Source organism: Chenopodium quinoa, unplaced genomic scaffold (assembly GCF_001683475.1).
Source record: "Chenopodium quinoa cultivar QQ74 unplaced genomic scaffold, ASM168347v1, whole genome shotgun sequence".
Classification (NCBI taxonomy): Eukaryota; Viridiplantae; Streptophyta; class Magnoliopsida; order Caryophyllales; family Amaranthaceae; genus Chenopodium; species Chenopodium quinoa.
The window spans coordinates 1,825,533-1,839,576 of NW_018743074.1; the positions used below are offsets into that span (position 1 = coordinate 1,825,533).

At 36.3% G+C, this 14,044-nt stretch overlaps 1 protein-coding gene and 1 pseudogene across 1 annotated transcript; both read right to left on the minus strand.

The window, feature by feature from the left end:
* Nucleotides 1-265: 265 nt before the first annotated feature.
* On the minus strand, nt 266-6,592 carry LOC110731666 (annotated as a pseudogene).
* Nucleotides 6,593-10,236: 3,644 nt separating this feature from the next.
* On the minus strand, nt 10,237-13,106 carry LOC110731499 (SUPPRESSOR OF GAMMA RESPONSE 1-like). The gene is made up of 6 exons (XM_021911349.1): nt 13,024-13,106; nt 12,585-12,717; nt 12,132-12,318; nt 11,452-11,939; nt 10,756-11,010; nt 10,237-10,672 (listed from the first exon to the last, which is right to left on the minus strand). The coding sequence occupies exons 1-6, from the start codon at nt 13,104-13,106 to the stop codon at nt 10,619-10,621; spliced, it is 1,200 nt and encodes a 399-aa protein (XP_021767041.1). The 3' UTR covers nt 10,237-10,618.
* Between the last annotated feature and the right edge of the window lie 938 nt (nt 13,107-14,044).

The following is a 14,044-nucleotide window of genomic DNA, read 5'->3' on the forward strand; positions in this document are numbered from 1 at the left end:
GTTGCCCAGTATTATGATGTAATGGTAAGTGACAATATGACATTGACAAGAACTGCGCAGTCCCAACATTAGTTGACAACACCATCTGCAATATGACAATATATCACAAAGCAGCTGGAAGTATCTTATACCAGTGAAAAATAACAAGTTTCAGTTTGGGCAGTCTATGCTTCTTTATATGAAGTATCGTTCTAAATTATGTCATATAGTTAACACACAGACGCGTCATAACACCAAGGCAAGTCAACTGCAACTCTCTACCACATCGAAAATTCAAAAACATCCATACTTTCACGGAAAATTTTCTGTACACGTAGTGTTGCTGAAGTGCTGATATTTACAATCCAGATAAAGAATACAGTCATATGTACATGCTCTCCTAGAATTTACTCTAATTACAAAGAAGTCTGTATTTTAATCTTTATCAAGCACATAGCAAAAATTTGTCATCTCTTGTGTAAGGTATTGCCATTTTTTTTGTACTCCAAAGCCGGCCTTGTCATGGCTTTTGGGAATCATGTTAGCAGTCAGCCATCCATCAAATGTTATTCTAAGAAATTCTGTACAGTTTCTTGTATTTACTTATGACCGAAGCCTGGCAGCTGCTTCACAGAAGACTGGGACATCTGGGAGTGACTCAGATGATACTCCAAGCTCTTAATATATTTAAGGATCCGCTGCTTACAGTCCGGAGCTAAAGAAAATGGAGGACTCAGTGGCAACAATGGAGCTTCTCTGACAATGAATGAAAACAAAAGCAGAGCTCTGGAGTACAACACTGAGCACTATCTCGATTCCCAACAAACTCATCTGCCTGAAAAAAAATACAAGGAACAAGCATCACCTCATCTTGAATAACAAGAAAGGAAACAAGGAATTAAAAATTAAACATTGATAAGATGTGTGCTTACAGCTCCATCTTTCCCAGCAGCAATAGCAGTCTGATATATAACCTCCATAGCATCAGGCATCTCAGCAGCACCTGAAACACACACACATACACCAGAACAAGAAGGGGGAGAGTTAAGAATGCTAATGTACCCTTGAAGTTGATATAGAAATATTTAATTATGTGAATAGAAAACTGCATTACAAAATCTAGGTCATCTTACCATCTACATCCTGCAAATACTTGGACAGCTTCTCTGTTCCATCATATGCATTAATAAAGCCTTGTTCAGCCCAGACAGCCACTGATGAAGGATTCATAAAGTCTATAGTGTCTTTCGTTTTTGAGCAAGAAGAATATTCTGCTCCCTTGCCAGATTCACTTGCAGAAGAGCTCTGGGGTAAATCACTTTGCAACAGCCACGAGTTGCAATTTCGTAATGCCTTATTCCATAGAGCCAAAACAACCAATTCAACTGAAAATGATTCCAAAAAGAAGCCTGCATTTAACTGCAATAAGCGGCTAAAAAAATCAGCTACATTCAAGACTCACAAACATATTCCTTTACAAACATGCTTTCTTTTTATAGTTAAAGCAGAATGTATGATGTGTGAGGCCCTTTAATCAGAATAAATATGTTCAGAATGTCAACAGGCATCAACATCCATTTACTATGACTTGAGTCCAAAGTAAATGCCAAAAAGATAAGCAGATATAAGCAAGCTACAAGACATAATTGATGAACAGCCTGAAGCTCACCTTATCTCGTGCAAGATCTGATAAAACACACACATACTGGTGTATAAGTTGCAACCTCATTGAAGGATGTAGTATGGGTAGGTCCTGTGCTTCCCTTGATATGGAAGGTGGACCACTTAGAGTTAATGAGTTCATTTCACTCTGTAAAGAATTATCAAAGCCACCAACAAGCTTGGGAGTCAGTTCGTTCATCTCTGGCATGGTAGGCAATTGCTTGTCATGATATGTTGGTGCTAAGTTGCAAGCTTTAGTAGCTGAACCTTTTTTCAAGGATGTTCCCAGAGAAGAAGTAAGGATTTCCATTGAAGCAAAATTAGAATGAACTAGAACATATTCTCCTTCGATAGAATCCAATGAATAAGCAACTGGAAACAGAAGCAAGATAGTCAACAAACTGAAAAACAAGGAAAGTAAACTGAGCAATCTTTATAAACTGACCTCGAGTCTGACTTAGTGACTGAGAGCCATCCTCATCAGAGTGCCTACTTTTGTCAGTAGGAATATCTGGCACAACCCCATAGACACTTCTTACACGAGATGTACTAAAATGACCTTTCTCTAATTCCCTTTTCTCGTTGTACACAGAACTCAGTTTTATTTTCTCCTCAGACACCTTTTCATCTTCATGATGCAATTGAGGACCCTGATCATCAGTTATATTCAGAGATTCAATTTGAGAAATCTGAGAAGACAATTCTGCATTGACTTTAATCCTGCATATGATAAGACAATTACACAACTAATTATCCAATGAACAGACATTAACATCTTAAGCAGCCACTTGTAAATGTAATAGATCAATAAAATTAGACAGTTTCTCTAAGGCTGCATACATCTGAGTTTTCCCAGACCCTAATTCTGAGATGTACTTATTTGATAAAATTAGCATAAAATAAATTAAATACAGGAGGAAGGATTAAGGGTATATAGATTCACATTAGGAACTACCTGGGTCCCATCAAGAATCTGTGATTAAAGAACTCCTCAAATGTAAGGCGTTCAACTGCAAGCACAAACCAACAATAATAATTATAAGTAATATTTCCTCCTCAACTCCCCTGCTACCCTTAAACAAAAGCCAACAAATAATATGGATTTAAAAAATAAAAAGAAAGAAAGAAGAAGATTTTCTCAACTCCTTATGTCTCTTCTTCACAAGTCCTACAGATATACTTCTAAATGACAAGTTCATAAAGCATCCATAAAGAAGATTTTCACTTCTGGTTGGCAAAGCTGACATGCCAATTGCTTTGTGCTAATCCAACTACTCCTATCTTCAGTCAATTTTTTTCTGTGTTTAATCCAGTTTCATTTAGGTATCAAATGCTATTTTTTGAATCAAAATGGATGCTACATCAGAAATAGCTTTACCAATTAGGTTGTTTGTGCACAAAGGTACCTGGATTTTTACGCAAAAGGCTTCTGCAGAACTCCACATAGTCAGGATGCAGGACCTGCAGGGCACCCTCTGGAAATCGCAGTTCAGTCGATCTCAAAATATTTTGGAAAAGCTGTACACAACAGAAAAGTTCAAAGTCATAAAAAGTGTAGCAGAAACTATTTTACTTGGAAATGATAGTCCTACCAGAAGCTATACACTTATACACCCCCAGTCAATAGTTAAGATTACGGAATATGCATCAGAGTAAAGCAGAAAGACCTGCAGCTGACTATTTCCATCAAATGGTGGTTTTCCTATCACCAGCTGATAAGAAATCGCTCCAACACTCCATAAGTCAGCCTGGAAAATCGGACCATAATGTAAGTGTTAATACAACAAAAGATTCCCTAACTTAAGGCATTAGAATCACTTGCATACCTTAGCATCATATTTCTGGTTCTGAATGATCTCAGGTGCCATATACAATGGTGAACCACAAAGTGTATCAGCCAACCCTTGTTGAGTCAAATATCTACAAGATAAAAAATTTCTTAAAATCAGTGATTGTAGAAATAATGTGCCAAGCAAGGCAGACAGCTATAGGAACCTAAGCCATTAGTGTCCCAAAACAACCATTTGAAATAAACACTTGTTGATTTCTACACATTCAATCTGCCTACTCGGACAGTCAGACGTCTCAGACATTAAAGGAATGGACGGAACTTGAGGAGTATCCAAATAAGAAAAGAAAAAGAACTTTGCAAAAACTTTAGAACATTCCAAAATCAAATATGTGACAATGATTAAGGAACAGACAGAATAATATTGATGATTATTAGCAAAATTTTCAGTTAATGTAGCAACATAATAGTAGTAACGAGTAAGGCTGAGCCCGAGCATAAGAAAAAATGATTTAGAATGAAATGACATTGATGGATTAAACACAAAAGGTTAGGAGTACTATACAGATAATGTCAGAAAGAAGCTGCAAGAATAATACATGAGCATCCATTGAGATTTTATAAGTTGCTGAAGTAGATAACCATCATATAATTTCAAGGAATAGGACTAAAGGGGGATGAAGCCAGTTAAGTGTATAGTTACCCCAAAAAAAAAAAAAAAAAAAAAAAAAAAAAGCACATCGTACAGATCATTTCTACAAAAGACATCACAAATTCACAACAAGTTAAACAGGGTAATGGAATATGAGTTGCTATGAGTAGCAATTGCATCAGAAAGGTTAATAAGGCAATACAACTCGTGTTTCAGTGTAGTACAAAAAACACAAACCATACATAAACATGTGAAGAAAGAGAAGTCTTTAAAAACGAAAAGGAGACGTGATAGCAAACATCCTTACCTAGCAAAGCCAAAGTCACCTATCTTCAGCAATGGATTTGTCTCCCTACCAGACAACAATAGGTTCTGCAAGTTGAAAACAATACTAATTTCAGATCAGACCACTTAGGACTTATAAACGAGCAAAGGCGTATATTATCAGAAAATGTTGGACAGTTGGAGCCACAACATCAATAGGTAATATAGCATCTTTGGGAAGGAAAACCAATTGAATGTTTCATAGTACTGTACATAAAATTTTAACTTCCCCAAATTTTGCCATTGCATATTATTTTAAGAGCATGGATAGTTGGATACTAGCAACATAAAACTAGCATATCGCATTGTATGATTTTTTGACAAGAATATAATTGACATTGTTGGATTAAGATCCTAAGAACATAGTACCTGGGGTTTTAAATCTCTATGAATAAGATTGTTCTCACGAAGCACTTGCAATCCTGCAGCTGAACATGCAACCAAGGCTTTATAATGAGGGTTAAAAAAAAATGCACCAGTTGATTTGAATAAAACGAGTGTTCCATAAGATGAAGATGACTATATGGGAAATGGGATAGCTTGTACAGGTAACCTTTACAGAAATTAGGTGATTTTGGATGAGATAAAGCCAATACAGGTTTATTTTGCATAAGATATACGACAATTTGAATCATGTTATAATCTTTCTTATACAAGCATTTGCTTTCTTCAATCTGATGTACATCAATTTCGATCAATCCCTGTTCTTTTCTAGTAACAACTCATCCCAATCCAAAGCCCAGGCCAAAAATCATCATAATTCACATAACTGAATTAAGTTGATTAACAATTTCAACACTGACTATATAAATCATACATTATACATTCTAACCAAATTTAAATTCTTGTAGAAACTGACCCACATCCCAAAATTAGTATACCAAACTGAATAATGACTACAAATCTGCAATAGCAGAATCTAAGTATACAATAATTAATTATCAAAGATTAAATTAGAAATTAATCACCAAATCAAATTTATTTTAAAAAAATAAAATTTTACCCAGCTGTTTGATGAAGTCCCTAGCAGAATCTTCAGTAACTCTACCATGCCTATGAATGTAAGCTCCAAGGTCACCACCATCGCAGTACTCCAATACCAAGTATATCCTTTCCTCTGTCTATAAAAACCCATGAAAAAAAAAATCAGAAAAATCAAAAAATAACCCATTAATTTATAAAATTACAATAATAATAATTTGTCAAATAAAATCAACCTCAATGGATTCAAAAAGGCGAATTATATTTGGATGAGTTATGTTTCTAAGAATAGAAATCTCCTTCCTCAAATTATTATTAAAATGCTTCTTATCAATCTCTTTGATTGCAAATTCTGCACCCAGATGACGATGTTTTGACTTCCAAACCACTGCAAATGAACCCGACCCGATTTTAGGCCCGATTATATAATCCCCAACAATACGACACCTTGAAGTTCCTGCATCAAAATCCATCCTTTTTTTTTACTGGGTATTTTTTTTCCCGATTACCCTTTTGAGATCAGTAATCAATCAAAAACCCCATTTGTTCAAAAACACAGAAATTACTACTCTCTTTACTGGATTGTTTGTACAACTAAACTGGGTACTTCGAATTTTTTTTTTTTTTTTTTTTGGGTTTTAATTTGATTTGATTAAGGATTAATTTCCCCCTCTTTTTTTTAGTTGGGGAATTTAATAGAAAAGGAATGAAATTTATCGTGGTAAAAGAAAGAAGAAGAAGATGGCATGCTGAAAAGGAGGAGAGAGAAAAAGGGGGGAAAGGTGTTTGTTGGTAATTTCTGCAAACACACACAGAGAGAGGAGATGGATAGCGTACAGGGAAGACCTGGAAGTTGAGTTTAACTAGTATTTGTGTGATTGCTTTTCAGAAACCAAGATTTTTTTTTTTTTTTTTTTTTTTTTTTTGTGGGTTTATTTAAATTTTTTTAAAAAAATATAATTGTTTTCTTCAAAGATTAATTTTACTTGGTCATGGAGTCATAAGCTCATGGTGAATCTTATTATTGCCACTTTGGGTGTGAATCTGTTAAGAATGTTATTTTTTATTTTTTATTTATATTTGGTGTTTCACCCGATTTAGTCTTTAGACTAATTTGGATTCGGGACTCAATTATGGGTGATTAGATTTCAGTTCCCTTTCAATTATTTTTGAAGGGAAATCGAACACGCGGTTCTCTCTACCAAATACAACCTAATTAGGACTGCCAATTGGTTGATAAGAATATTTATTTGAGTAAATTATTAGGATGCTTATGATTTGTTTATGGGGGAAATGCCAAATAAATTAATGGTAAGTGTCATAGACCCATACTTATCAAAATCCTAGTATACTTAAGAATTATACTTCGTAGTAGTAATTAGATAGGATGACATATGATATTTGACAAGTAGTTGATCAATATCAATTGGTTTGCATGTACCGAGTTCATTATAAGTTTTTTTTTTCCTTTTTTTTTATCTGGGAATTTTACTGTAATCTTATAGTTTATTTATATTCAATTTAGTTTACTCCGTATAATTTAATGACCAAGGACATTATTATGTACTCTACATATTATATCCTATGAATATTAACAGTAAACTAACGACAATTTTTCTCATATGCGTTGCAAAAAAAAATAAAAAAAATAAAAAAAATCATATACTCTGAATGCTCACTAAGCAAAAACACGTACAAACAAATTGATAGATATTATAGTTATGATAATATTTGTCGCAGATCAGGATATTTTTTGTATATATTATGTATCCTTATCGTACTAGGATTACGAGTCTTGTAAAACTCTATATATAATGATCAATGGTACACAATCCAATTGGAGGAGTTTTCCCGAAATCTAACGTGGTATCACAACTTTAGGTTTCGATCTAGCTTCCGCTAATTATTTTTTTGTCTTTTATCTATAATTAATTCTCAAATTGATTGTAGCTTTGTCATATAATACCGGCCACTATTCGTATTGTTCTCAGCTTAGTTTTGGCTAAAAAGTGGACGATTCATCAATTAGATGTCAAAAATGTCTTTTTACATGGCAATTTGCAGGAAACGGTATATATGCATCAACCTCCGAGTTTTGTTGATCGGAGAGCACCCTCCTATGTATGTCGACTTCGTAAGGTTCTATATGGATTGAAGCAAGCTTCTCGAACTTAGTACCAACGCTTTGCGAACTTTTTGGCCAGATTGGGTTTTGTCATTGCTAAAAGTGACACCTCTCTTTTTACTTTTCGACATGGTGATGATATGGCATATTTGTTTCTTTATGTTGATGATATTATATTAGCTATCTCTTCTGACAGGTTGCATGAGGGAATCATATCTCAGTTGCAAACTAAGTTCCCTATGTCTGATTTGGGTCCTCTGAGTTAATTTTTAAGGATTGCGGTGACTCGTACTCCCTCTTATTTGCTACTTTCACAGGAAAAGTATGCACAGGAGATTTTAGAGCGTGCAGGTATGGGCTCTTGTAAACCTGTAGCTACTCCAGTTGACACTAAATTTAAACTTAGTGTAGATGTAGGATCACCATTTCGGAATCCTACTTTGTATTGCAGTTTAGCAGGTGCTTTTTAGTATCTCACTTTCATCGGGCCAAATATTGCCTATGCGCTACAACGGGTGTGTCTTTTTATGCATGATCCCCGGGAATCTCATTATGATGCTTTAAAATGCATTATGCGTTATATACAGGGTACCATTGATCATGGATTACATTTATATCCGCCTGCCTCTCATCAATTGATTACTTACACTGACGTTGACTGGGGAGGTTGTCCCGATACCCGTCGTTTCACATCGGGTTATTGCTGCTTTCTTGGGGACAACCTCGTTTCTTGGTCATCTAAGCGTCAACATACTTTATCTAAATGGAGTGTAGAAGCAGAATATCGAGGCGTCGCAAATGTTGTCTCTGAGGCATGTTGGCTTCGTAATCTTTTACTTGAATTACATTGTCCTCTTCGACAGGATACTATTGTTTATTGTGATAATATCATTGTTATCTACCTTTCTGGCAACCCAGTACAACACCAACGCACCAAATTCGGGTTCTACATATTCCTTCTAGATATCAGTTTGCGGACATTTTCACAAAAGGCCTACCACGAGACTTATTTTTGGATTTTAGATCCAGTCTTAGCGTACGACCTCCTCCCGCTATGACTGCGAGGGTGTGATAGATATTATAGTTATGATAATATTTGTCGTAGATTAGGATATTTTTTGTATATATTATGTATCCTTATCGTACTAAGATTACGAGTCTTGTAAACTCTATATATAATGATCAATGGTACACACTCCAATTGGATGAGTTTTCCTGAAATCTAACACAAATGAATAGCTTTAGTTGTAACATACACACGTTCTTAATATTATTTATACTCTTAGGGGCCGTTTAGTTCGCTGGAATGGGGAAAGGGAATGGGAATGATTCCCTTTGTTAGTGTTTGTTTTCACTTATTTGTCATTCCCATTCCCCCATTTTATTTTTGGGTTTACCCAAAAATCTCCTAAACCCATTCCCCACCCCCTACCTTTTGCATTCCCATTCCCCAACCACCAGTCCACCACCATACCCTATCAACTGGATGCACCTTGCCGGAACTCACTTCACCTTGCCGGACCCTCGCCGCCCTTCGCCGACCACCCCATCAACCCCAGCCCTTCACTGACCACCATCCCCATCAACCGCAACTCTTCACTGACCACCAACGAACCACCACCATCAATGCCCTCCCTTTCCCCTCCTCCCGGAAACCACCAAAAATCTCATCTCCCTTACCCTTAAACCACTAGATAACCCACCCATCCTACCTCCCTTTCCCCAAAACCACCAGAAAACTGACCCACCACCTCACTCGTCCTTCAAAAATCACCACACCCACCACTCCATCCCCACACCCGCACCACACATGTCGATGAACACCACCTCCAGCACACCTCGCCATTCCCACAAGAATCGTCGTTGCTCTTGACGAGGTCAAGGTGGGAGTTCGAAGGAAAGAGATGGTCTGGGTTCGTGGAGGCGTGGGTTTGAATTTGGGTACGTGGAGGTCTGGGTTTCGTCTTGGTGGTGGCGTGGGTTTGAATTTGGGTTCGTGGAGGTCTGGGTTCTTGGGGGTGGCTGTTGGTTGGGCGGTGTGGTGGCTGGAGAAGGTGGAAAAAAATGAAGGATAGGTGTTGTGGTGGTGATGTGGTGGTGCAATGGTGTGTGATTCCCATTCTTTTTTTGTAAACAAACAACATGCTTAATTTTGAGGGTTTCATTCCATTCTCCTCCATTCTCTTTCTGCATTCCATTCCGATTCCCCTCTGCGAACCAAACGGCCCCTTAAAGTATTCGTAAAGTTTTTAAAATTGAACATACTCCATAAAAGATAGAGAGAAAAGATTTTGCAGGGAGGAACTATCTCAACATCTCCTAATAATGGGGTATGACTGTCCCAAACAACCAATACAAAACAAAAGACGCTTCAGCAAAATTCATACAAAGCTACAAACGAATGTAATGTACCAGTAGTTGGCCCTTGTGGCCATGAAAGTGCCGTAGGGTAGTTTCCATTTTTATAAGATTTTTGAACAACGGTATATTCTAAGGCCAAAATATGTCCAAATCCAAATTTAAATGGACAAGAAAGCATTGATCAGGCAATCAAATCCTCACCTTTGAATGGATGAGCTTCGAATGCAAGCTCATAATGTAACATCTCATTATTATGCTAACCTGAATTGTGGTATGAGCTATAAATGCACGTGTCTAACTATCATAGTCATCAAAGCATGATATTGTAGGTTATCACAAGTCCGTAGTCACGAAGACATAATATACACAAAGTATATACATGTAGATTGCATTCAACAACACAAACAAGTAAACAATCTTGTCACGAGTTAGGATACAGAATCATACAAGCAACTAAAAAAAGAAAAAAAAAATTAAAAATTTGTCAATATTTTCCTTTGCTAAACATTTCTGAGGAATAAAACACAAGATTAGAAAGGCTCTCTTTAATTCAACAGTTGTCCAGTCGTCATACTGTATAATCTTGTGTTGAATCCTCAAAAGAGTACGTATCACAGCAAAGAAAAACTGGTGATGAATACTAACATTGGATGGAAATCCCTTAGTGTACCCTGAAAGAAAGCAAAGGTGAAGATATTTGCCATGGGTTGTCCTTACAAAATTGGGAATCCGCCAGCTGATTCTATCATGGCTTGTCCAGCCAATTAAGAACGCTGTCTTGAGAACCAAACGGTAATTCCTGCAGTAAGAATCAGGAGATCATATATTATATCAGGCTGAAAATTAGGCATTTACAGCAATAAGATCAATCAGGAAACTTACTGTAAACTGAAGCTCAGTATCAAAATTGCTGATGCCATAGGATTGGCAATAGTCGTCCAAGTCATTTAAGCTCATGGTGTCGTCGAGAGGAGCACAAGAACTAAATATTTCTTTGCAGAGCAATGGGTCATCAATGTCATTCACGCCAGGGTCTTGAGCCTGAGACTCCCCTGCCAGGCATTCAGGAAGTTCGACATCTCCCATGTACGAAGTGGATGGAGTAAAACAAGATTCTATCTTTGCACATGTAGTATCCTGATACAAAAGAAAATTACCTGCATTAGTGTCAATAAGCAACAAGGAACAGACAAGATTAATGGAATATAGCCTAAGCATGGAGAAAGAAAATAAGGTTCATTTAGCAGGAAACAAATTCCTGATGAGGCATTAACAATTCAAATACAATTTTATGCCATAATTTCAAAGGAGAATTCCTGCACAAAAACAAGTTGACGATATGGTACATCATATGATTAATATCACAAGGAAATCGAAACTCTTTGCTGAAAGCAACTCAAAATAAATCCATAAAGCTAATGTCATGTACTTTGTATATAAAACTCAACTTATATAGATCAAATTTGGTAACTATGAACATATTAAATCGGCTATGTTCTCTGTACAGTTCAAGATAGTCAGAGCACAGGTATTTCAAATAAGGCATTCTGTTCAAAACCACTTGCAGTTGAAACTAACCTCAGCAGCAGTGAGCATAATATCATCCAAAGCATCATCACAGTGGGCAGAACTTCCTCTAGGAAGATAGGGTGTAACGATCTTAGGAGTCTTTGGACAATATGGATTGAGCACAGCATTAGAATCATCCGTAGCAGCTACACCATTGTCTTCTGTTTCAGTTTGCTTTGATTGTTGGTAGAATATTTTTGAAACAACAAATGCATCATCCTTCTCATCATCTTCAGAGCCTAAATGGTACTGATGCATCACCCAGTTTGACTTGACAGGCTTGGATCCCTTTTCCGAGCTTTTGTAAAGGACCATAATCTTTTTGCAGCCTTTCTGAACTCCATTGTCACACACAGGTTTAGTCTTTCCAGTCTTGTGCCAGCGGACATTCTCCTGATTTTGGTCATTATGAATCTTGCGCCGCTTGCGCTGGCCAGAAGCATATGCATTTGAAGTTTTGTGAAAGAAATGAATACTAGTTCCATCTTTAGTAGCTCCTGCAGAACAATTTAAGGCAATTAAGTAAAACTTTGGTTGTCATTAAGAACCTTTCTCTACAAAAATCTGACCAAAGTGCATTCAGTTGATAGCCATCCACTGATCCACATATAAATCACTTTTATCTTGTCTATTTATTAATGCCAAATCCTGGAACTAAGTCAAATTATATATGATGAAAGCTTCCTAACCTGGAAGATCTTGTGGATGAGTGTAGCAAATCCCTTTATCCATCTCAAGTGTAGGAATGAATTCGTCGATGAATGCATGGGATTTTGCTTCTCCTGCACCACATTTTGCTGCAAGATGTTCAAGAAGTTGTGAATCCGAAGGATCAAATTTTACACCAGCAGGCAGACCAGGCCATTCATATGAAACCTGAGCAGGAGATAAATAACATAAAGACTTTAGCTTACACTTGTAAACAACACTAAAGACACCATTCACATTCAAGTTACACTCGAAGATTATTAATTAAATGCTAGAGGACATGATCTATGTCGAAAACGAGGTATGGATGAAGTTGAATGATGCACTTGATGGTCAGTGGTCTTGACTCTTGATACCGAAAACAAATTTTAAAGAAACTCCCAACATTGCAATTGAAAAAGAATGGAAGAAGTATATCATAACAGCAATCTTACATCGCTATTGTCAATCCAATGATGGCATTTTGGACATTCGCGCTTTGCTCCACAGTCTTTAATCTGTACACCTGAAGGTAAGGATGCATGCCTTACTTTCTTAGCAATCCCTTTACAATCAACAAGCCAACTTCTGCAACACCAAATTTCACACAGAAATAAACATCAGAGAATGACTCAACCCGAGAAACACGAAAATTACAAACACATAGCGAACACACAACACAATGCAGCAATGAAACAGCATTGCACAGTAATCTTGTATAACAAACAAGAATGTTACTCTCAGCCAAAATGCAGGACCTGAACTACAATTTCTAATCATGTAATAATTTGTTTATGGCATATTCACAGCTTAGGAGATTGATTTAGTTAGTTCAAAGGCTATCACATGATTCACATCAACCAAGACAGACAATGCCATTTTCAGTAATTTTACAAAAGTTCTACATTGCTACAATCAATCCCATGTACATGAAAATCTTTTTTGATCTGATTAAACTTCCTCTGCACAAATTCCATATCTGTTATTGGAATTAAAATGTAGCAAGCTCCTAGAATAGGGGATTTTAAGATTCTTCATTTGTCCTCAAATGTGCTATGTAGAACAACTCCAATACCAATCCAATATACAATGCTACCAAAGAAATGAAAAACCCAATATCGAATATGTTTAATAAAATCCAATACCAAAGAATTCGATAGAAAACTTAAAAATACGTTCCCACATCATCAAAACAACACACAAAATTTGTAACTCGAGAAATTTTGCAATGTCATATAAAATAATTCGAAAACATGAATAACCCAGCAAAGATAATCCCAGGAAATGTAATCTAAAGCGGTAAAAACCCAATAAACGAAATATCAAGAATTGATTAAAACTCTAGTCTAAACCCTAGAAACAGTAGAAAAACTTCGAAATTGAGCGAAAATGTGAAATTTTACAATCAAAATAAACCCCTCAAAGAAAAACCCCAGAATTTCCTTACAAAAACCCATAATTTCAACATACCCCATGAAAAATTTTGAACAGAAATTCACAGAAACAACTTCAAAAGAACCAAAAAGCAATAGAAAGATTTAATTTTTATTTCTGGGTTGAAGTTAATTTCGCTTACTTTGCCATTTCATAGAATACCCAGAAGCTAAAAATTACAGAGAAAGAAAGAGTGAGGAAATTTCAGCTAGTCTTGAATATATATATATATACTCCCAAAATTCTTCAGAAACTTTCTCACTCTAAAAATTCTCTCTCTAGAAACTGGGTTAAGTAATCTCTGACATAAACTGAAGAAGAGCGGGAAACTAGACGTTTATCAGCTTCGGGATTACCGAACCAGAAATGCATCAGTCGAACCAAAAACGTCAACACATTTTCTGAAGGGACCCGATTTTAGAAATGACTTTAATACCCTCCCATAATTGTTGCTTCAATTTATATTCTTCATACTGTAGCT

Bases quoted from the DNA above. Each gene is read 5' to 3' on its own strand.
- LOC110731499 (XM_021911349.1), bottom strand. From the start codon at position 13,106: ATGGAATTTGTGCAGAGGAAGTTTAATCAGATCAAAAAAGATTTTCAT. The intron at 12,718-13,023 runs GTAAAATTACTG...TTGGTGTTGCAG, and splicing joins TGTAGCAATGTAGAACTTTT to AAGTTGGCTTGTTGATTGTA. The intron at 12,319-12,584 runs GTAAGATTGCTG...TCTCCTGCTCAG, and splicing joins ATTGGATTGACAATAGCGAT to GTTTCATATGAATGGCCTGG.